Here is a 22,433-nt window from a genome sequence, read left to right on the forward strand (position 1 = left end):
CTGCTCTTCTCCAACACCCACTTACATCAGGGTACACGGCTTCTCCAGCACCTGACTCCTCGCAAAGACAGCTTCTCTGGCATCCAGCCTCTGTGGTGTATACTGCTTCTCTGGTGACGGGCTCCTGTAGCCCAAGCAGCTTTTCCAGCACCCAGCTCTGACAGTATGAGCAGCTCCTCCAGTGCCAGCACTGCCTTTGGTGCACAGGAATCCACAGCACCTGGCAGCCAGGCTCCCCTGGTACTCCCCTCAGGTAGTTTTGTAGTGGAGTGCCTCAGGTGAGACACCTCCAATAAACAGCTTTACCCAGGACCCCAAAGGCAGATTTCCAAAAGGTTCCAGAAGATGGCTTTCACAATCATGGCACCACAATGACTTGTCTGCCATTTAGTGAGCTACAGCCCTACCTTGTCCTATAAAATCTATATTCAGTCCCAGGAAAAGGCAGGTAGGGAAAGGAAAGTGGAGAAGTTTATCAATTACTCTATCTCAGTCCGTATAGTTGCTACTTCTGCATTATTGTTTTGTTTTTCTTTTTATTGAAGTAACATTAGTATAGGTTGCAGGTGTACAGTTTCTCACTTCAGCTACTGAACATATTTCTTCAAATTCATCATCAACCAGTGGGTTCCCTCGACCTCTTCCTTCCCTCTTTTTTCCTTCTGGTAACTATTATTCTGTTGTCAGTGTCTAAGAGTTTGTTTCTACTCTGCTTACTTGTTTGTTTTGGTTCTTTCCATTCCACAAATGAATGAAATTATATGGGGTTTGTCCTCTTTCTGACTTATTTCCCTGAACACACATAATGGATCCTCAAGGTCCATCTATGTTGTCAAAAACAGCAAGATTTCATCATTTTTAAATGACTGAGTAGTATTCCATTCTATTTATATACCACATTGTCTTAATCCACTCATCTATCCTTGGACACCAGGTGGTTTCCATAGCTTGGCTATTGTAAATAGTGCAATAATTAATATAGAAGCACATATATCTTTTTGAATTCATGCTTTCATAGTTTTTGAGTAAATACCTAGAAGTGGGGTTACAGAGTCATATGGTGGTTCTATTTTTAATTTTTTGAGGCACCTCCATCCTGTTTTCCATAGTGGCTGCACCAATTTACATTCCCATCAATAGTACATCCAGGTTCCTCCTTCTCCATATCCTTGCCAACACTTGCTACTTAATGACTTTTTGATAACAGGCATTCTAACTGTGTGAAGTGAAATCTCATTGTAGTTTTGATTTGCATTTCCCTAATGATAAACAATGTAGAACATCTTTTTGTGTCTGTTGGTCACCTGTATGTCTTCTTTGTGAAATGCTAATTTAGATCCTCTGCCTAATTTTTAATCATGTTGGTTTTCCTGTTGTTGTTGCTGAGTTGCATGAATTGTTTATTTAGGATATTAACCCATTATCTGATATATGGTTTGATATATTATTTTTCTGTGCAGAAACTTTTTAGTTTAATGTATTTCCATGTATTGGTGGACTCTTTTGTTTCACTTGCTGCTGGAGACAAATCCACAAAGACATCACTAAAACCATTATCAAGAAACTAATCACCTGTTTTATTCCATGCATTTTATGGTCTCAGGACTTACATTCAAGATTTTAATACATTTTTAATTGATTTTGGCAATACATTTAGAATTAGTAATCCATTTAGAATGGATAGGGTATAAGACAGAGGTCTAGTTTCATTCTTTTGCATGTGGCTGTCAAGTATTCCCAGCAGCATTTTTCAAAGAGACTTTCCTTTCTTCATGGTTTGCTCTTAGCCCTCTGTCATAAATTAGTTGTCCATATATGTATGGACATATATGGTTTTATTTTTGGGTTCTTGAACTATTCCATTGATCTGTGTTCCTGGGTTTTTTTTTTTCCATACCATAGTTTTGATTACTATAGCTATGTAGTATAATTGAATTTAGGGCGCATGATACCTCTGTTTTTGTCCTCATGATTGTTTTGGATATTTGAGATATTTTTGTAGTTTCGCACAAATCTTAGGATATTTTGTTCTATTTCTCTGAAGAATGCCATTTGGATCTGAATAAAGGTTGAATTGAATCTATATATTGCTTTAAGTAAAATGACCATGTTGACATGTTAATTCTTCTGATGCATTAAGTACAGTATGTCTTTCCTTTTCTTTGTGCCATCTTTAATTTCTTTCAACAGTGTCCAAGCCCTTCATTTCCTTTATTAAATGTTTTATTCCTAAGTATTGTATTCTTTTTGCTGTGATCTCAAATGGTATTGTTTTCATCAGTTCTCTTTCTGCTGTTTCATTGTTTGTGTATAGAAACACAACAGATTTTTGCACATTTATTTTGTAGCCTACAAATTTACTGTTTGTTCATTATTTCTAACAGTTTTTTGGTGGAGTCCCTGGAGCTTCCTACATATAATATCATGTCGTCTGCATATAATGACAGTTTTACTTCTTTTTTTCATTCTGGATACTTTTTGTTTCTTTTTCTTGCCTAATTGCTCTGGCCAGGACTTCCAATACTATATTAAATAACAGTGGTAATATTTCTATTTACTTCTTACTAGCTAGTCTCTCATCACTGCAATCATTGGTAATAGTTAATAATTCTGTAGATTAATTTTTCCTGTTCCTGTTACTGTGTGGTTTCCATATTCAGACTGGGTACTGACTGATATACACCTCCTCAGATATTTTAAATTGACAGCTAAAATTTCTTATAAACAATTTAAATAACTGCAAAAGATGGACTTTTTGGTATTCTGTATATGGATTACACACTTAAAATATATTTTATCAAAATCTTAGAACTATATATTTAGATCAATTAATGAATGGAGATACTACCAGATAATCTAATTTACAAAGCCACTCCTCACTATTATACCTATCCACCAAATCAAACTTATTCTCTATGCCAAAAAAAAAAAAGACTTTCATTTTTTAGATCTGAACACATATGTTGATACTTATTGTCATGATGACTATCACACTTAAGTAAACTGGTAGAAAACAGATAGAGAAGCAACAGGCAGAAAAATATACATAAGCAGATAGTAGACAGGCAGACTGAAGCTTGCCACAATGAAATACTATTTCAGTTTTGTTCCAGTTCTTTATTTTTTAGTATTTTTTTGGCCTAGCTTTTATGAGACTTTCCTTCAGAAGTAATACATTCCTGAGATGTCATTTTGTTTAATACCTTAGAGATATTATTCTGGGGAAGAAATCATAGTAAAATTTGGGATGGGAGAAAGGTATGGCATCTTTTGTGAAGTGAAAGAAGGGCAATTATGATTATAATAGAAAAGATGGAAGGAAGAAGTGGCCAACTACAGACTCTTTGACACATCAGTTTTAGAAAGTAAACATATAACTTGAGAACCATAAAACTGATTTCCTCAAAATTGTCAATGCCCTGTGGCTCCTGGAAAGTCTTTGTGGACACCCAGGATACAAGTTCTTCAGATAAAGACCGAGCACTGGACCACTGAACTACTGTGTTCTACAATGATGGCTACAGCAGGGATATTTTTCCCCTAAAATCGACAAGAAACCAAGTAAAGAGAGGCAAACAATTGAAAAAGAGAGGCTTTCCTTACAAGAATGCTAAAAGTATTAGAGGTAATATTACAATCAAATGTAAAACTCCCTAATCTCCACGAGTACCCATGTCTGGATAAGTCATGATATTATTAACAAGTATTATCACATAGTTAAATCCTTCATTTACAGTGGTTCTGTTTCTTATTTAAAACAAATTTTCCTTAGACTCACTGCTTCACTGAATCACATGATAGGGAAAGAGATGGAGAATCTTAAAAAACAAAGAGGACGTGGCCAATTTTTACCATTTTTTATATTAACAAGTTTAACATGGCTCAGCACTATCTTAAAGTGTTATATCAACTATTATGACACAAGCTAAAGGTGTTGATATATAAAGATGTGGGTTTTTCTGAGAGGAAATGGTGACAATTTGAAGGACTGGTTTTTTAACATGAAAAATCAATATGTAAGAATTCAGAACAGACCCCAACCAAGGCTAATGTTTAATAAGGTTTATGCAAGTTAAGAAAGGTTTTAAACTTTTTTAAAAAATTTGTTCAAGGAAACTACTGTTTCCTGTTATTTCTGGGAAATCTGTAAATGGTCTTGTTTTAAAAGGGAAACATTTATGGAAAGATATTAAGTGTGTTTTACATGCTACAAGTATCAGATTCTTTTTTGTTCATAACCCTAGGAAATTTGTAATTCTGTTTTAAATAAGTTATATATATATTCTCAATTAAGCTTTGTCTTTTTATTCCCCCAAATTAGCAACTTCATGAGAAATATTGGTAGAAGGTTTCTAGGATTTTCTCAACCCAGATCAATTTTTGGTAAAGATTTCCTTTCTTGGGCCTCCCCGGTGGCACAGCGGTTGAGTCCTGGGTTGCGAAGCTGCCCACAGCCTCTGCAGCACCGGTTCGATCCCCAGCTGCTCCCCGGCCACCGGAGGAGGGTCCCACATGGTGCGCAGACCTCTCCTGCCGCCCGCTGCTCCCCTCAGCAGTGTACTTCAGTCCTTCTGCCTGCTCTGCTCCCCACTCTGGCTCTGGTGAATTCTCTCACCCTCCCGCGCTTCTGACTGTACCCAGTGCTTGTATAAATAAATAAAAATAAATCTTTAAAAAAAAAAAAAGATTTCCTTTCTTGCATAAGATGCATAATCTCCAGAATACATTGTCTAACTATTTTCCTGGAAAAGTCTATGTACTACCATTTTATAGTAAACTATTGACTAGAATCTTTAAAAAATATATTAGGTAATTTGCTCACAAATGTATGACATCTGTCATAATTTCCAAGTTATTCTCAATATAGGTATTGCCCTTTGATGCAAAAGTACTAAAAATCTACTGTGGATACTATTCAATCTGATGGATATACATGAAGAGTTATGGCCTAATAAATAAATAAATTTATGACATTTGCTTTATATAAAAACCAATAAATACATTTCTATACTCATCAAAATCTCTTTCATAACTGTTAAGCTCCCTGGCTATTGAGATGAACATGTTAATATTGGTATTTTAAAGATCCAAATAGTGAAAAATTAGGCAGTATATCACACTGGTAATTTACCATGAAAGTCAGCAATGACTTCTTTTGGAGGGCTGGGAATGAAAGTAACAGGAGTAAAAAATTTTAGTGATGGTGAGATGCTAATATGAACAAGCAATAACTAGTGTGTTGCCATCTGTGATAGTCCTGTAGTCACAGGTTTTTTAAATACTTACTTGAACAATGGAGTGTCACAAACAACACATTTATATATTCCAGGATCTTTGTGATGTGTATATTCTCCTTCAAAGGCACTGATAGACAATAAACAAAAGAATGAATTAACGTTAGCATTATTTTTTATAGAACATATTTGGTTAAAATATATTTCTTTAATAAATATTTTAAGGGTTTTGGTCCTAAAATGAGAACAGACCAAGCATATGGAAATTTGAACATACTAATATATTTCCAATCTATATAATAAAATGTGCATATAACTACTCCAAACTAGTGCATGTTAAATAAAAAAAAAAAATGTGGCCATCTAGTTATGTAATGCTTAGAGAAAAAATTGCTCCTATTTAAAAAAAAAACAAACCTGTAGTTCAGATTTACAGAAAAGCATTATTACATAAGATTTCTGCTACTCTACAGTGTCCAAGAGTGTATACCAGAAAATGCACAATGGTCCAAGACTTCAAGTGGAAGGAGTCTTATTTTTTGGTTTGAAAAGGAATATTGCAGCTTTAAGGGAATATTTTTCTAAGTTAACAATCTTAAAGGCTAGGAGGTCATTCAGCTAATACAAATCAGCTGTGCTAGCCCAACAAAAAGTCTATGTGCTCTGCAGCTTGTTTTTATTATCCTTTCACCCTCTTTATGAGGTCCAATTTTTTTATAAACAGAATTTTTAAGAATGACCTAATCTCTAGTTGTTTGTGTGCATTAAATCATTTGGCTAGTCATATACACAACAGTATGGGTAGAAGTCATCCTGGGCTGAGGCTGAAGCCCACCACTAACTCATTGTGTGGTGAGGGTGGACTTTGTCAGAGATTCAACATTTGGTAAATTGAGTAAACAGTATATACGATGACAGGAAGAGAGTGTTGCCTATTAACAAGGACCCCATGCGTGGTAAAGAGCTCTTTCAGTTCATGAATGAAAACAAGAAGTTACATCATTAATAAATTTGGATCAGAGTTAAGTTACGGCCTTATGCCAAGCTCCTTGGTATAAATTAGACAACAAAATGGTTGGACCTTGGCAAGTTACCTTTGAGCTGGAATCAGCTGAGAGAGATTTTATTCACTAAAAACAGTCTTGGAAGTGAACAAACTCTTTTTTTTTTTTTTCCCCAGAATTTAGGGCGAACTTCCAAGGCCCAAAAAGCCATGTGAGGGCAGTTATTGAAAATTTTTGACATTCCAACCACAAATGAGCCAATAAATACTTTCTCCACATGTGCTTCAAAAAGAAATTGGAGTGGGGTAGAAAGGAACTAAATTATGCTACCTTCTTTTTGCAGCCAAAACGTCTATACTTACAATGGCCACCTTCAAAATTTCAGCATCCTGGCACAGCGCCATGCCCCTCATGGTTTTGCTTACTGTGATGTCTTCCCAAAAAATGTACCTAAATCGCTATTACTTCCACACATTTTGTAGTAAACTAAAAACAGGCCTTAACAAAAGCCTTGTGACTGTACATAAGATAGTGTTCATTAAATGGGGGGAAGAATAAATAAAACTTCCTCTTAACCTAAACATTACCATTTTCAAGAATACTACTTTGCAGACTTTAGCAAACAGTGTGTAGAATTCTTTAAATTAAATGTCAAGGAAGAGGACCCAAAAAGGTGGAGTGGGAGGTGATGAAGAAAACTCTTGCTTAATGACTTTTCTTACGATTCACCTTACCTTTCCGTCCCTTTCTCCTGAGTGACATGGTACTGCAGGGGTGTTAGCCGCTTCCTCAGTTCCTGCTGGGAAAAGACCACCTTACAGTTCTTTTTATCCCTACATGACCCTGGAAAGAGAGAGGATAAGGGAGAAGAAGGCTTTTTAGCTTGAATCCTAAATAATTGCTTTGGCTGGCTGCCACAGCACAGCTTCTGCAGTCACTTGTCAATGACCAGATCAGTCCCTAATGCAGTAGACAAACCTACCTGAATTGCAGTCGCTTGCTTCTTTCTCTAGGACTAGAAAGAATGTTTCTCAGGATTCAAGTGATTCCATTGGAGCACTGAAATGCACTGCAGCCAAAGCTGTGTGCCATGTAATTGTAAAATACACATCATCCTGTCTGCTTCCTAATACCTTGAAACTCTTTTTTTCAAAGGCATTCAGAAAAACACAACTCTAGTCACAAGCATTTACACTGTATGTATAAGATGATGGGCACATTATGTTAAACAATAAATCTCCATTCAACAATTCTGCAATTGAGTAGAATAGCTTAAAACCTTCATCATTCAATTTCTGGTTTGTGTGATTTAACTACCATCTGCTTTATTTAATTTTGAATCCTAAAGATGTATTTTTCCATGACTAGGAATTCCTGTTCTCGGTGATTCTGTTAGACACTTCACTGGATTCTGTAGAGGCCTTAAAAACAAATGTCTCTTTAAAGATGGTCATTTACCATGTTAAACAAGCAGCAAAAATACTTTTAATGGATTCCAGGAGAAAGCATTTACACTAATGCAGATTCAAGAAGTCCAAAAATGGGTGAGAAAAATAGGGAGGGGGATGACAAAGAGAAGAGGAAAAGTGAATGTAATTTTATTTAGGGACTATATTTCTTTTTTGCAAAGTATTTCTAGGAAGGTTTCACTGATTAAGTGTATGTGGATGGTGAAATAATTTTAATGTGATTCTAATAACAATGGCAGCTTTTATTTCAACCTATACAGACTGTAAGGAAATTTTCAGACAACACCTGTTTATATGTAGTACTTTATTTTATCTGCACAAATGACTGAAAAAGAAATGTAACTCTTACACAGGGCAACCTTACTCACTGCAGTGAAAGTGTTTTTCTCTACCATTCATCACAGTGGGAGAGGACTGAAGATGCCCCTACATGCAATAATGTCTTATGGTTGCTTAGTTTCCTAAATAATAAACTCAACTGCTTTTAAAATATAAGGAAATATGATTTAAGAGTAGAAAAGCTTAATTTTTGAGGTACCTAATGTCACAGTATGTAAGTTCACTAAAATTAGTGTAGAAGAAAATTAATCACTGATCCTGATTATGGGATTGAAGGAGCTTAGTTAGCTTCCAGAATACAGGCCACCAACACAGAGTAGTTAATTCTCTCAAAAAAAATATGGAGGAGGGAAAAGAGCAAACTAGAGTCCAACAGAAAGGTGTACCTTGGAGTAGGCCTGTGGGTTGTCAAGGAGCACCTCCTCTGACCTTCTACAGAGTATGCCGGCCCTGCATTGGCCTGGAAAGAGCCCACAGGAACAGCTGGCATAGCAGTGAAAGATGTTGGCCTCTCATCCCACTGGGCCCCATATTATACAAGGATTATCCAAATACCTACGACTTACATTTTTAATATTTTCCAAGGGGGAGATAGAAATGTTTCATTGAGAAATGTCTGTCCTGTCAGAACAAGCCTTTCTACAACCTGAATGCAAAACTGCCCTTTTTTAAATAATCAGCTGTGATAGGCAAATTTCCACCCAATTGACTGTGGACTTCTTGAATGTTATCTTTTGTTTTTATTTCTTTATTTGTTGGAAGGGTTATATCTTTGTTGATTTTTGCCCAAGAAATCTATCAATCACCAATTTAACACAACAAAATATCTTGGTTAAACTTATTCCTTCCAATGGGCTGGGTAATTAAAATCTTCACAATTAGAATTAAATAATTCTATACAAAATATTTTTGTTCATATATGTTCATTCATACAAAAAGACCAATTGTGTTCCCAAAGTTGAGAAAACTAAGCTACCCATCTGTATGTCATTTAGTACAAGAGAAGCAACTGCAGGTTTAAATTACATGGTATTGGATTGCAATTTCCTAACATTGGATGCTTTTCTGCTTTTTTACCTTGAGTCATTTACTAAGGAGTGTTCATAAAAAGTAGCTTAAAGCACAGATGCTTGAAAATCGTTTAGGCAAAGATGTTTCTCTCTTTTTCATTCTCCCTCTCTCAAAAATCTTTTTTCTGAAGAAAAAGAATAAAACTGTTGGTCAGTATTGACGAACCATGTCAAGTATTTGTACAAGAAAAAAAAGGTAAAATTGAAAACATCTGATTGAAGTAAATAATACAAACATAAAAGCTTTACTGGTGAATGAAGGGTATTGAAGAGACTTTATTTCATAGATTAGAAATTACTTTTGATCTAAACATTCTTAAAAACAGATTGTTTTCCACTATGAGCCATCTCATTAACTGTGCTACAGAGACCTCATCCTAATGGCAAGCTTTGAAAGAGTGCTGCTGTACTCTTTTGTTAGTCCCCGTCTTATTTGGGAGGGGGATAAAGATTTCATTCCAGCTTTCTTTGTTTGTCTTTCAAGAACCACTAAAGCAGTATTCACACAAATTTTGTAGGAATGTGCCCTATGTCATAGCCTACAAATTATTTGGTTTTGGTGCACTTAAAGGTCATCTTCCAAATTAGCAAAATTTTCCTACATCCTGGCTTTTCAACCTTAAATATAAATATTGTTTCCTAACTGTAAGTGAGGTTTGTTCTTTAAGAAATGCTAGTGCTTATTTAAAGTTGTCAAACTTTGTACATTTTGATTCTTTGGTCATACCATGTTCTCGAAATAATTAGGCTTTTAAAGTGTATCTAATAGCAAAAGGAAATACATGTAGACTAGAAAACAACTATTGGGATTTTACATTAACTCAATAAGAAGTTAGTCAGATTTCAATAAAATTTTTTGCCACATAATTTAATAATATACATTGTGGACAACAGAAAGCTTAACATTAGCTTTTCTAGCATCATAACCAAAAACTGGTGTATAAACAAACATAGAAAGGCTTCGTTTTTGTCTGATTTTCTTTCTCCTTATCAGACTCACTTTTCTAAAGTCATTTGGTGCCACCATTAATTTTCAAGAAATGATTTCATTTTGAAATTCTAGAATAATTCATTGGATGGTTTCTCTTTACTATCTTCACTTAGGTACTGTAATTTTCTTATTACACAGGGTAATTTAACATTAGTATTATATGACATCTGTTCAATGACCTCTAAATTGGCTTAGAAGTATGTTAGAGAAAGATTTTCCCCTGTCTTTAAATGTTTAATAGAGTACTTAGAAGGCACAAATGAGTGTGTGTGTACACATGCAACCAAGTATATTTGAGAGGGTAATATTGCCACTTTGGTATCTATTTATAACACCATTCCCTTGAATCCAACCCAAGGCGATATACCCAAAGATTTTTATATGGAGGTTTGTTCCATGCTGTTGCCACAAAGCCATTATTATCTTGAAGTTCCAGTGGCAATAGGGTATTTAGAAGGCACACATGAGCGTGTGTATAGAAATAAACTTAACAGCAAGAGTTCATATTCTGGCTTTGATTGCTTCCTACACATGTGACCTTAGTCAAGTTGGTTTCTCTGATTATATACCATAACCCTCACAAGTCTGCTATAAAGGTCACAGGAATTAGTATTCAGAAACACCATCAAAATATATGCAATATCACATTATCTTTCTGATTACAGTAAATTCTGAAGTTAAAACTATTTAAAAGGTAGGAGTTCAGGTATTCCAATATGCTGCAATATTTCATTGGTAATTTTCTATAATTTCCTCAGAACAGTATTATTCTTACAAGTTATCTTTAACAATAATAAAGAGAGAAATTGAAAGGACAAATTTTAATGACTAATTATGTGCCAGGCTGATTTCTAAGCACTTTTACATAACCACATTTTATCCTCTCAATAATCTTAGGGCAAAGATGTCATGCCCATTTTACAGATAGAGAAACAGAGGCTCAGAAAGATTATAACATAACTTACTAAAGATAAATAGCAAGTAGATATATTGACGCAAATCCAAAGCTCTCTGTCTACAAGTCTATGGTCACAATAGCTTCTGCAAGGGAAAAATTATGCTACAACTTTCTCCTCCCTTCTTAAATTACACAATAACTTTCATTATCACTAACAAGATAATAAGGGAGAAAAGCAAAAAACACCAAGGTACATCCAGAGAAGTAAATACATTTTTCTGTTGGCCAATATCTGTCTTCTCTTTGTTCATTCCGTCAACCTAAGGTCAGTGACAAGGTTCAAACAAGACTCTCACAAAGTCTATAAAACGTTGAAAGGCTTTTTAACTTCCTGTTAAGAAGTAAATCAGATCTGTTACCTAAATCTTAGAGTACTTTTAAGTCATAAATCTTATATTTCAGTGTGAAAAAAATCAAAACAAAATCTAAAGATCCCATAACTTTAATTTTCATTCTAGGATCAGGAAAGAAAAAGAAACTATTAATTATTTTCCCAAGATAATAAATGAATGAGAAATGATCAGGCTATTTTGTTCAGCTTAGGGTTTACTAGGTTAAAACAGTAAAATTCATATTGAAATATCTTGCTCCTATCTTTTAAAATGGTATAAATTTTTACTAAAAATTTAAATTTTCATATGGTTATTAGTCTGTCATATTGGAAAGTTAAACATACTTTAGTAGTCTTTAGAATTTCTAAAAGTGGGCATTTTGAAAAAACATCTATTTCATTTAACAATGGTATATGAAATATATATCAGGAATGGTGTTATTGTGTATTTTTTTCCATGCTAGAAATTAATAAAGATTAAGGGGAAAAATGCAAAGCACAGGGAAGAAAAGTTCCATACCTCTAGAAGCAAACCCAATTCTATTTTTCTCTCAAAGTAGACCTATATAGAAAAAGCACTCCTGACGTTAACATCCAATCTAATATGTCATGACGCTTTTGCTTCAGTCCTCTGTTTTCCATGAAATTAGGGCTGCAGGGTTTACTTAAATTCTTACTGTTTTCTTAAGGCATCAAAACTGTTGACTATTTACAGAGTGCCAGGCACTGTGCTAAGTAAAATACACTCATTCTTTCATTCAATAATTATTTATTGAGTACCTCCTATATACTCACATTACTCTACTTAGGAAGTACAAGTGAAAAGAAGAAATATCCTACTTTCATGTAGCTCTCATTCCACCAAGAGTAGTGAAAGACAGAACACAAATAAGTAAATTGGACAGCCTTCAAGAAGGTGGTAAGCACAAAGGAAGGAAAAATGCAGATGAGCAGGGCAAAAGGGATTTGGGAATGTTTGAAGTAAGGGCTGTAACTTAAAAGGAAAAGTGGTCTCACTGAGAAGATGACATCTAAACAAAGTCCTAAAGGAAGCGAGGACTTTGGCTGTGCTGATTACTATAGAAAGAGCTCTCTGAATTCACAGAAGAAATGGCCAATGGCAGAGATGAACATCCTAAGACACTACTCCAGGGTTAGCGTCAGAAACAGGTAACTGCAATGTAAGTGCTAAATTCTGAAAATGGAGTAGATGAGTAATTCAAACATGCAAAGTATATACTTTTAAACCAGGAAATGTATATACCTCAATACAGACATTGTCTGGCAGTACCTTCTTTACTTTCAAAAAGAAATCTCAGTGAATACCCTTTTAGTAAAGTTCCCTATTCAAAACAGTTCTCAGAGTACTTGTTAGTACTGAACTTTCAACACAGAATCAGAGTGCAGGCTCTGCTAATTTACTCTCTTCTTTAAAAAAAAAAAAAAATATTTATTTATACAAGCACTGGGTACAGTCAGAAGCATGGGAGGGTGAGAGGATTCACCAGAGCCAGAGCGGAGAGCAGAACAGGCAGAGTGACAAAGTATACTGCTGAGGGGAGCAGCGGGTGGCAGGAGAGGTCTGCGCGCCATGTAGGACACTCGCCGGGCAGCCGGGGATTGAACCGGCACTGCAGAGGTTGCAGGCCACTTCACAACCCAGCGCTCAACCGCTGCACCACCAGTGAGGCCCTAATTTACTCTTTTCTTAATTTCATCTCTTTCAGACTATAGATCAACATTCCCAACCTGGAATCATGTGTAAGAGGATACACAATATATGTTTTCGGTGATAAATGTTTGATTGACCTAGCAAAATCCACTGAACAGTCAATGCTTTTACCCTTTTAAATACTTTAGTAACTCTCCCCTTCAGAGTAATCTTGTGATGGCAGGAACATTCATAATTAAAGTATAAAATTAGTAACTCAGTTCAGTTCCCATGTTTTTCAAAACATACTTAATTCTTATGTTTAGGTCTGGTTTAATTTCACCTGTCCTTCAAGTCCTAAATAAACACACAGAAAGTAAAAATCGAAGTCTTAACAGTCAAATGCAGACAATTGTTTCTTTTTTAGGTGAAGATTATTTTTTTCTTTTCTCTACCTGAGAATAATCATATCTTTATTCGTCAAAGTAATAATCACATTTCATGCCTTCTGATTGTTCTTCTATTACTTCACAGAAGACAGTTCTACAGATCAGTTTCAGTTATAGTCTATTGATACATTCAGAGTTCTAATTTACATCAATAGACATAAACAGGCCAAGTCAACATGCCATTTTAAATGTCTTGAATTAAATAAGACCATATGTTTTAGTGGTGCATAGTTGAATGATAAAATTGGTCTTCTCGTTTCCACAAAAATATTTTCAAGCAAATTTTCCTTACAAGTCTACATACTCTGGTAAATTCGCCCAACTCTGATCACTCCTGTCATCTGTACTCCCTTAGTACTAGTATATTTTCTCCACAAGGCACTATTTACAAAATGCTAATAGAGCATTTGCAATTATTCATAAATGTCTTCAGTAGTTTCTGCCTTTTTCCCCAAATTTGTAAATTCTGATGATATAAACTGTTGAGCTTAATATGAATTCATACTTTCCACAACTATTTATTATTAACAGTGAATCAAAAACAATGAGCACCGGAAAGTTAAAAATGAGTAAGTCAAGGTCCCTTCCCTAAAGAGCACAGTCTTAATACAGTAAAAGTATATGTAAAATTTTGCATAGACACGTTAACAAAGAGGATGTTAACACTCTTTTTTTTTTCAAATTCCATGAGAATTTTTATTTATTTTTTTAAAATAAATCTTATTTTTATATTCCCCATACAATTGCAATCCCCTTATTTTGACCCCAATCCCTCCCCTCCCTGCTCCCCACCCCCCATAGAGTGTCTCTGGTTCATAGTTTTTTGTTGATTTTGATTTTCACTTTCTTATAGTCATTCATTTTCCTGGTCCCTTATTTAAGTTTTCTAGATTCCCGCTATGAGTGAGACCATCCGGTATTTTTCTTTTTCTTTCTGGCTTATTTCACTGAGCATGATCCCTTCCAGCTCCATCCATGTTGCTGCAAACTGCATGTGTTTATCTTTTTTGAATGCTGAATAATATTCCATGGTGTATATGTACCACATCTTCTTGATCCAGTCATCTATTTTTGGGCATTTGGGTTGTTTCCAAAGCTTAGCTATTGTAAACAGTGCTGCTATAAACATAGGGGTGAGGTGCTCTTTGGAATTGATGTTTCTGTGTCCTTTGGGTAAATACCTAGGAGTGGAATTGCTGGATCATATGGAAGCTCTATGTTTAGTAGGTCAAGAAATCTCCACACAGCTCTCCATAGTGGTAGGACCAGTTTGCACTCCCACCAACAGTGCAGGAGAGTTCCTTTTTCTCCACAGAGGATGTTAACACTCTTAAGCTTGGCCAACCTAGACTGACTAGCTCCAGTCATATCTGGGATATGGAAAACTCATCTAATGTATAGAAACAGTGCCTATATATAGTCAGAGAGCCAGAGAAGACTCAAAAGGAAAGAAAATTCCATGTAGACAAGTTGAGAAATACAGTGTGATTAAATGTGTATGATGTCAAGGTGGTAAGAATTTTATCCTGATGAAAGTACTTCAGTCTTTCATGCAAGTGGTATCAGCTAATATAGTAAAAGATAAAATGTAGATTCAGTTTTAGAAAGGAGAAATTGGGGAGCTGAGAAATAAGACAGTTTTAAAATTAAGGGGGAAATGTGCAAGTTTTTTTTTCCCCTGTAATTCAATGGGAGTAAATTTATTTCTTAAAACATCTGAAGTCTATTAATAAGTTTTAAAATTCTAGATTTAATAGTAACTTCTCTGTGAGGCTGCTTGATTTTCTTGAGACAATAGTGAGGTTTACTACTACATTCATCCTGACAGAGCATTCACCTGAATGATTCTGTTAAGATAAAAACCACATTTTACATTTCTTTTACTTTGTGTTACAAATTTTTAGTTACTAAATTCATGTGCAGTAGATGTTTTATCAATATTCTTTAATTCTAAAGTAACTAAAGTGTACTTGATCAACTATTCAAAATAATGCAAATACCAAGAGCAATGATTTTTATATTAATATTTTAAACATGTCTTGATGCAAAAAGCACTTTCTAGCTTGCAGAGCATATGAGTAAAAAGAGAATTTTGAAAGCACTGCCATCATCAAGTGACAACAGTGGAAGAGAAAGTCACTTAACTTCAAGTCTATCTGATTGCATGTGAAATGTCTGACAAAGTTGAAGTTCCCTGTTTTTAATTTTTTTTCCAGTATGGGTCTTCACTAGAACATCATAGCCCATACAGGAAAAAAAAAAAAAAATTGAAAACAGACAGGCTCATTTCCATTCTACATTTCACATGCAATCAAAAAGACTTGCAAAAAATAGCTTTCTTCCACCCTCCCTTGCCTCCATGGGAGCACAGACTACAAGGGAAATGAGAGGTACCACCCACAAAAAGGAAGGAAAGGAGCCCTCCCTAGATTAGCAGACAGAATTTTATTTAAATGTAACATTAAGTATACTTCATTAAAAAATAAAATTTATACTAAGACCTCAGCTTTATGAATTTCTAAAATTACCTTATCATCCAAATCAAATATAAGATCTAAACTAATTAAGCACAATGGGCAGCAAACAAGTCTGCAATTGCCACCCAATGGAAGCTAAACCCAAATCTATGCATTCCAGAAAAAAATCTGAGATACTATGCTTGATCTTAGCCAAAAGGTCGAGAAGCAATAAATCTGAGAGACACTAGTTTACCACTCAGATAAAAGACAATGTACAGGCATATCCTGCATTATTCAACATCTCTTTGAGAGACAGTACACAAGTAATATTTGGTCATTTTTGCATCCCTGGTACCAGAGTAAACACTAAAGATGTATGTGTGTGTGTGTGTGTGTGTGTGTGTGTGTGTGTATATATATATATATATATATATATATATATATAATATTCCCCCAATTTCTCCTTTCTAAAACTGAATCTACATTTTATCTTGACTGATTTTGCTTTACTATATTAGCTGATACCACTTGCATGAAAGACTGAAGTACTTTCATCAGGATAGAATTCTTACCACCTTGACATCATACACATTTAATCACACTGTATTTCTCAACTTGTCTAGAGAATATATACATATATATATATATCCCATTTAAATACCTATTCAATGCTACACTTTAATAATTGTTATTCAAATTTTCCTCTAATTTGGAGGGTGAATGAAACATGCATATGTGGAAGACTAAAAAGGTAACCCCAAAGTTATTTAGACATGTAAACAGCTGACAAATTAAGATAAAATAAATATTCCTCCTAAAAGATGCTTTCTAAATGATGCCTTTTCTATGTATCTTAGGATATAGTTTTTTTTTTTTTTTTAATAGAGGCATGTTTTATTTGTTTGTTTGTTTGTTTTTTGTTTATACATGCACTGGGTACATTCAGAAACGTGGGAGGATGAGAGAATTCACCAGAGCCAGAGCGGGGAGCAGAGCAGGCAGAAGGACCGAAGTACACTGCTGAGGGGAGCAGCGGGCGGCAGGAGAGGTCTGCGCGCCATGTGGGACCCTCCTCCGGTGGCCGGGGAGCAGCCGGGGATCGAACCAGCGCCGCAGAAGCTGCGGGCAGCTTCCCAACCCAGCGCTCAACCGCTGCGCCACCGGGGAGGCCAGAATATAGTTTAAAAACTGCAACAATATTTGCTTAACAGATCAGTAAAATTTAAAAATAGATGTATTTATTTATTTTTTTAATTTATTAATACTCTGTATCTTTATTACATCTCTAGAGTTCCACATTCAAACACTTTATTATAACTAATATTCCACTAATTCTCTGAGCTTGACTTTGAGCTTATCAAATCTAGCATTCCCCAAAATGTATTCTTTACAACAATGACTTAGAAGAAAAAAATGGCCAACAGGTTGTTCCTTTTAGAGGATGAGGTATCAAACCAGATTAGGAAAATCTAGGTTACATGGGTTTCTTAGTTAAGACATTTTCAGAAACTTCCTTATGCTGTTGTATATTATCAAATGTGTGGTATTTTAACACACCATTATTTTATATTCCACTGGAAAAGCAAAAAAAAAAAAAAAGTTGCCAATCAATGACACAATATTTTCTAATCACTTTTTAAGCTACATCCTGTCTGCAAAGATGATAAATGTAAAACCACTACATCTTAGAATTTATAAAATACAATACGCAAAAGTTCTCAATTTGATGATGGGATCAGCGTTACGAGGTAAATGGTGTTCCTCATTTGGGAAAGCAAGCACTTATAGTGCAAAGTCCTCATGAGGAAACAAGGCCCAAAGAAGTTACTTGAGGTGAGGGGGAAGCAAACATTGTTTAAAAATGAACAATGATGTAAAAAATATATAAATAAAAAGAAAATTAAAAAAAAAAGAAGTTACTTGACATGGTCACACACCAGGTTAATGACAGCCAGGTTCTCTTGTCTGCAGCTTTCCACCTTTGATTTATTCATTCATTACATTTCTCTCTTGAAGCCATGCTTTGTTGTACTTTGAGATGCCCATCTTTTCACTTGATGGCCATGGTCCATTTCTACCTCCACACCGCTAACTCCCATCCATACCACCTCCTACTAATTATATTTATGCATCTCTTCAACATGCTTCAGAAGAACTACCATGGCTTCAAATTCTATTCCAAGAAGCCAGTCTGCCATTCTGAACATAAAGCACAACACTTCTCACTTCTTTTACTTCCTCTCTCTATAGTAAAGCAAAGGAAGAAGTGTTTATATAGAATCATAAAACCATCAAGTGCATAACTTCTTTCATCCTATAGATAACAAAACCTGGCTCCAAACCTGGATCTTTCTTACTAGAATGCACATTCCTTAAAGACAGAGATCAAATTACTTACAATGTGACATAATTTTGACACCACTATTCACAACCATTCATTTATTCATTCCACAAATATCTGTTGAACATGTGTTCTGTGACCACACGATTCTAGTTGTAAACAGGTGATAGTGAACTAAACAGATTAAAAAAACTCTGCCTTTCCAGAGCTTTTCTTGCAGGAACCAAAGATTTTCCTGAAAATAGATTTTGGGTGATTAAACCCATCACCTTTCCCAAAGTAATTTGATGCCTCCATCCCTTTTTATTTTTATTTTTCCAGGTTTATTCTCTTTTACAAACAGAAATTAAAGTTGCGCAGAATAAACTTCTGGAAAATATCAGATAACATTTACAGCTGAAGGTTATATTTATTATGGAAGATTTAACAAGAAATTTATATCATTCTCAGCTTATAGATAAATAATAGGAATAAAAGGTACAAAACAGATTCTTCAGGTCATGAAATAAATAAACACAAATTAAATTAAATACAAATTAAACTTTCAGTCTATTTCTTCATCAATACTGATATGATAGCAAGTTCTGAAAGTGGATGTGATATTATCTGAAATTGGTACTATATTAAAATAGTAATCAAAATGGAATATAAACAACTGTATTGTTCTATGAGCAGCACACGTCTGCAAAAAAACAAAATCTTAAAAACTACAAGTATAGAGTTCTGAATTTATTTGCTTGCTAAAAATTCAAATAATCTAATGATTTAAATTAACATTCCTTTCTGTGCTTGCAATTCCACGATTGAAAACAATAAATATATCTAGGATTGAAGTAAATGTTTATTGTGGTAATTACTGAGTAAATTTAAATTCTCTAAGTGCATATTTATAACAAATTACTTAAATTTCTTTGTCATTTTTTGGTGTAACTTTTATAACATGCATCTTTAAGTGATTAGTATAAATGCAAATATACAAATATTTAAAAAATAGGGAATTGAACTAAAGAAATACCATTTTCAATTTTTCAAATAAATGACTTGAAATGCAAAGGCAAATAAAGTAATGAGAGATAATTTGCCATTGCATCTAAATAAAATCTATTTATAGCATTTTAAATTAAAATATAAGCAAAAGCAGTCATAAGAAATTCAATCTCTAAATAAAATATTTATGATTAAGCTATAATCTAGAAAAGACTGATAATGAATATTCATCAAGTATCTAGCCTCTCTACACAGGCTGAGTCTTTGTAAACTGTCATTCCTGCCTCATTTCTTCATTAAACATATATTTTTAAGAGCACGAGCTGGCTCATTTTAATTAATCCTTCTATGATCAGTTAGATGACACTATTGTGAACATCTAATAACACTACTTATATGGTTCCCCAAAAGTCCATATTGCCTAGCTAATTTAACCCTGTAGAATTACTTGTTTCCAGAACTCATAACATGCTTTATATTCTTTAGGTCACTGTAAATTAACAAGTAAATTTCTCAAACAAAGCTAAAACTTAGAGTGTTTGTTGATGCCCAATTTATCTGTTGCTACTAAACATTTCTATGTATTTTACAATTATTAATGCATAATATATTTAACATAATAACAAAATTCACATTTAGCCAAACATATGCCCAACACCTTATTCATACAGAAGTACTGTTCTATAACAATTCAGCTTTGTGTGCAAATAATTTTTAAAACTCAATGTGGTAATTAGATGCTGTACAACTTTCAACATTAACTAAAATTTTAGTATATTTTGTGTTAGAAATAAAATAGCTGCATCAGAATAAACAAGTAGACACTTTTAATATAATTTTTCTTAGTTTCTGAAAACAATTTACATAAAAATTACTTACATTGAACAGTCAACATGTTAAACTAATGACATTTTCAGTATTCTATAAAAACTCAAAACATAGCAACAATACAAAATGTGAAATTTTCTTTAAATTCTTGGGTGGTCCGCTGAAGAAAATTTAGCTGCATATAAAACTATAAATTACTGTTAAATCAGCTATTTTGGGTGCGAGATAAGTTAATTTATGAAAACTTGTTTTAGTTTATAGAAAGTCTACAATGAAAGACAATTTCAATGAGATGTCCAAGCATAAGGGAGTTGAAATCCTACTGAAAATGGAAAAAGGTTTTACACTCTACAAATATTGTTTAAACATTATATAAGCAGAAAAATTTGTGGTTTGTAAATCCATATGTTCTTATCTGGATATTCTTTACATACTTTTGTTTAAGTTTTCACAATGCACCTATGTGCTAGTGCTATCAGTAGCCTTTCATGCTGTGAAAAAATGTAAATCTAGTGCCATCTACTGGAAAAAGTGAATACCATTCAATTACATGCAAACAACTTTATGAATGTCAGATGAAATGTGCTTTTTGAAAAAAGATTTCTTTACAAAAAAAAATTTCCCCAAACCATTTTTATATAATGGAAAAAAATGGGAAAGACTAACATGTAAGAATGGTGTGGTTGAATTCCACTGGTGATATCAATACAAAAATCAGATATGCTATGTTCTGATCAGAGTTTTTGTATGAGTTTCATGTGTATCATTCACAACACAGATTCTGAACCTGCAGTTAAAGAGTTTTGCCTTAGGGTTTCAGAATATCTAATAAAAAAATTTTGAAATTATATGAAAAATTGTGAAGGTGTACATATATATTTTCTAATGAGGAGAGTCATAACTTTAATCTAAGACCTGGGGAGATGGCTCATCTTTTCATGAGCCAAGTTTTGGAAAAAAAACAAAAACAAAAAACTAAGAAACCGATCTATTCAGTAGGTCAACAGCAGCACACCTATATTTTTTTTTTTAAGATTTATTTATTTTTATACAAGAACTGGGGTACCGACCAGAGGTGCAGGAGGGTGAGAGGATTCACCAGAGACACAGCGGGGAGCAAAACAGGCAGAAGGACCAAAGTACACTGCTGAGGAAAGCAGTGGGCGAGTCAGGAGAGGTCTGCTGCACCATGTGGGAATCTCCCTGGCCAGACGGGAGTTGAACCTGTGCTGCAGAGGCTGCAGACAGCTTCACAGCACTGCACTTAACTCCCTGCGCCACCGGGGAGGCCCCGATAGTTATTTTTTAAGGTAAAAATATTATCAGCTACAATTAATGAATTATTGAATAGTAGTATTTCAAACTTGAATAGTAGTATTTCTAATTTATGGATGTTGTTTTGATGCATATCTCTAGTATTTCCTCTTTACAAATGGACATTTTAAAGCATAAAAAATATTAATTTGCTCCAGAGGAAAATGATCCAGAGTGATCAAGAGAGCCAGAATTCTTAAATCTCATGTTTAGTACAAAAGGTACTTATTATTCCCTTCGTCAAACAGTTTATCTATCAACAAAACTCAAATTGAAAAATTGGAATAATATACATTGAATGTGTGTTACCATTTTTTGTTAGTTCCATGATTTATAGCTAAGATATCCACTTACATTATATTAATGCAATAAAGTGAGAAAAGAGAGGATAAATTGTATTTCACAATATTATCAAAAGGCAATCAAAGTAGGAACTTTACTTTTAACCTTCCCTTACAAAAGAGTCTCAATAAATTTATACCGTTAAGCTGTCACTTCACCAACATGTTAACTTTCCAAATGTTTATCCATTCATTGAACAAATATTTATTAAGTGCCAGGCACTGTGCTAAGCTCTGGAGCCACAAGTCCGTGATTTTCACAGAGTTCTAGTTAAACATGATATTCTATGACTTATAAACACCATTTGCAAATTATCTGCCTTTAAGTCTTCTTTGAATATTATGATATAATTTCTTTACAAACCACCTAACAGCCATGTGGCTCTTCAATTTATGCACACTGTTAAATATGCCACTAAAGTCAAGTAACAGTAACAGCCATATATTATGTGTATGATGCTAGAGAAAAGTGTAACTAATTACAGCTGTTTATACAAATGCTCTTACTTGGCTGAAAGCTACCATAATATCTAAACTACAATTAGACATAATTTTTATCAACCACTGAAACTATGTATAAAACTGTGCTTCCCAATCCCTCCTCAGATAATACTTCAGTTGACTTAGAGGGAAGGAATTCTAATGTTCAAATATGGAAAATATTTCT

At 34.2% G+C, this 22,433-nt stretch overlaps 1 protein-coding gene across 4 annotated transcripts in view; it reads right to left on the reverse strand.

The window, feature by feature from the left end:
- The window catches only part of MSRB3 (methionine sulfoxide reductase B3), a 151,457-nt gene that overhangs the window by 96,542 nt on the left and 32,482 nt on the right, over positions 1-22,433 (reverse strand). For all 4 annotated transcript variants that reach the window (XM_054696255.1, XM_054696254.1, XM_037514050.2 and 1 more), the window contains 2 exons: positions 6,973-7,081; positions 5,287-5,364 (listed from right to left, as the gene is read on the reverse strand). In XM_054696255.1, the coding sequence (XP_054552230.1) occupies positions 5,287-5,364; positions 6,973-7,081 (187 nt within the window). The remainder of the gene's footprint in view (positions 1-5,286; positions 5,365-6,972; positions 7,082-22,433) is intronic.

Source organism: Talpa occidentalis, unplaced genomic scaffold (genome assembly GCF_014898055.3).
Source record: "Talpa occidentalis isolate TD23 unplaced genomic scaffold, MPIMG_talOcc4v2.1 talOcc4.16, whole genome shotgun sequence".
Lineage (NCBI taxonomy): Eukaryota > Metazoa > Chordata > Mammalia > Eulipotyphla > Talpidae > Talpa > Talpa occidentalis.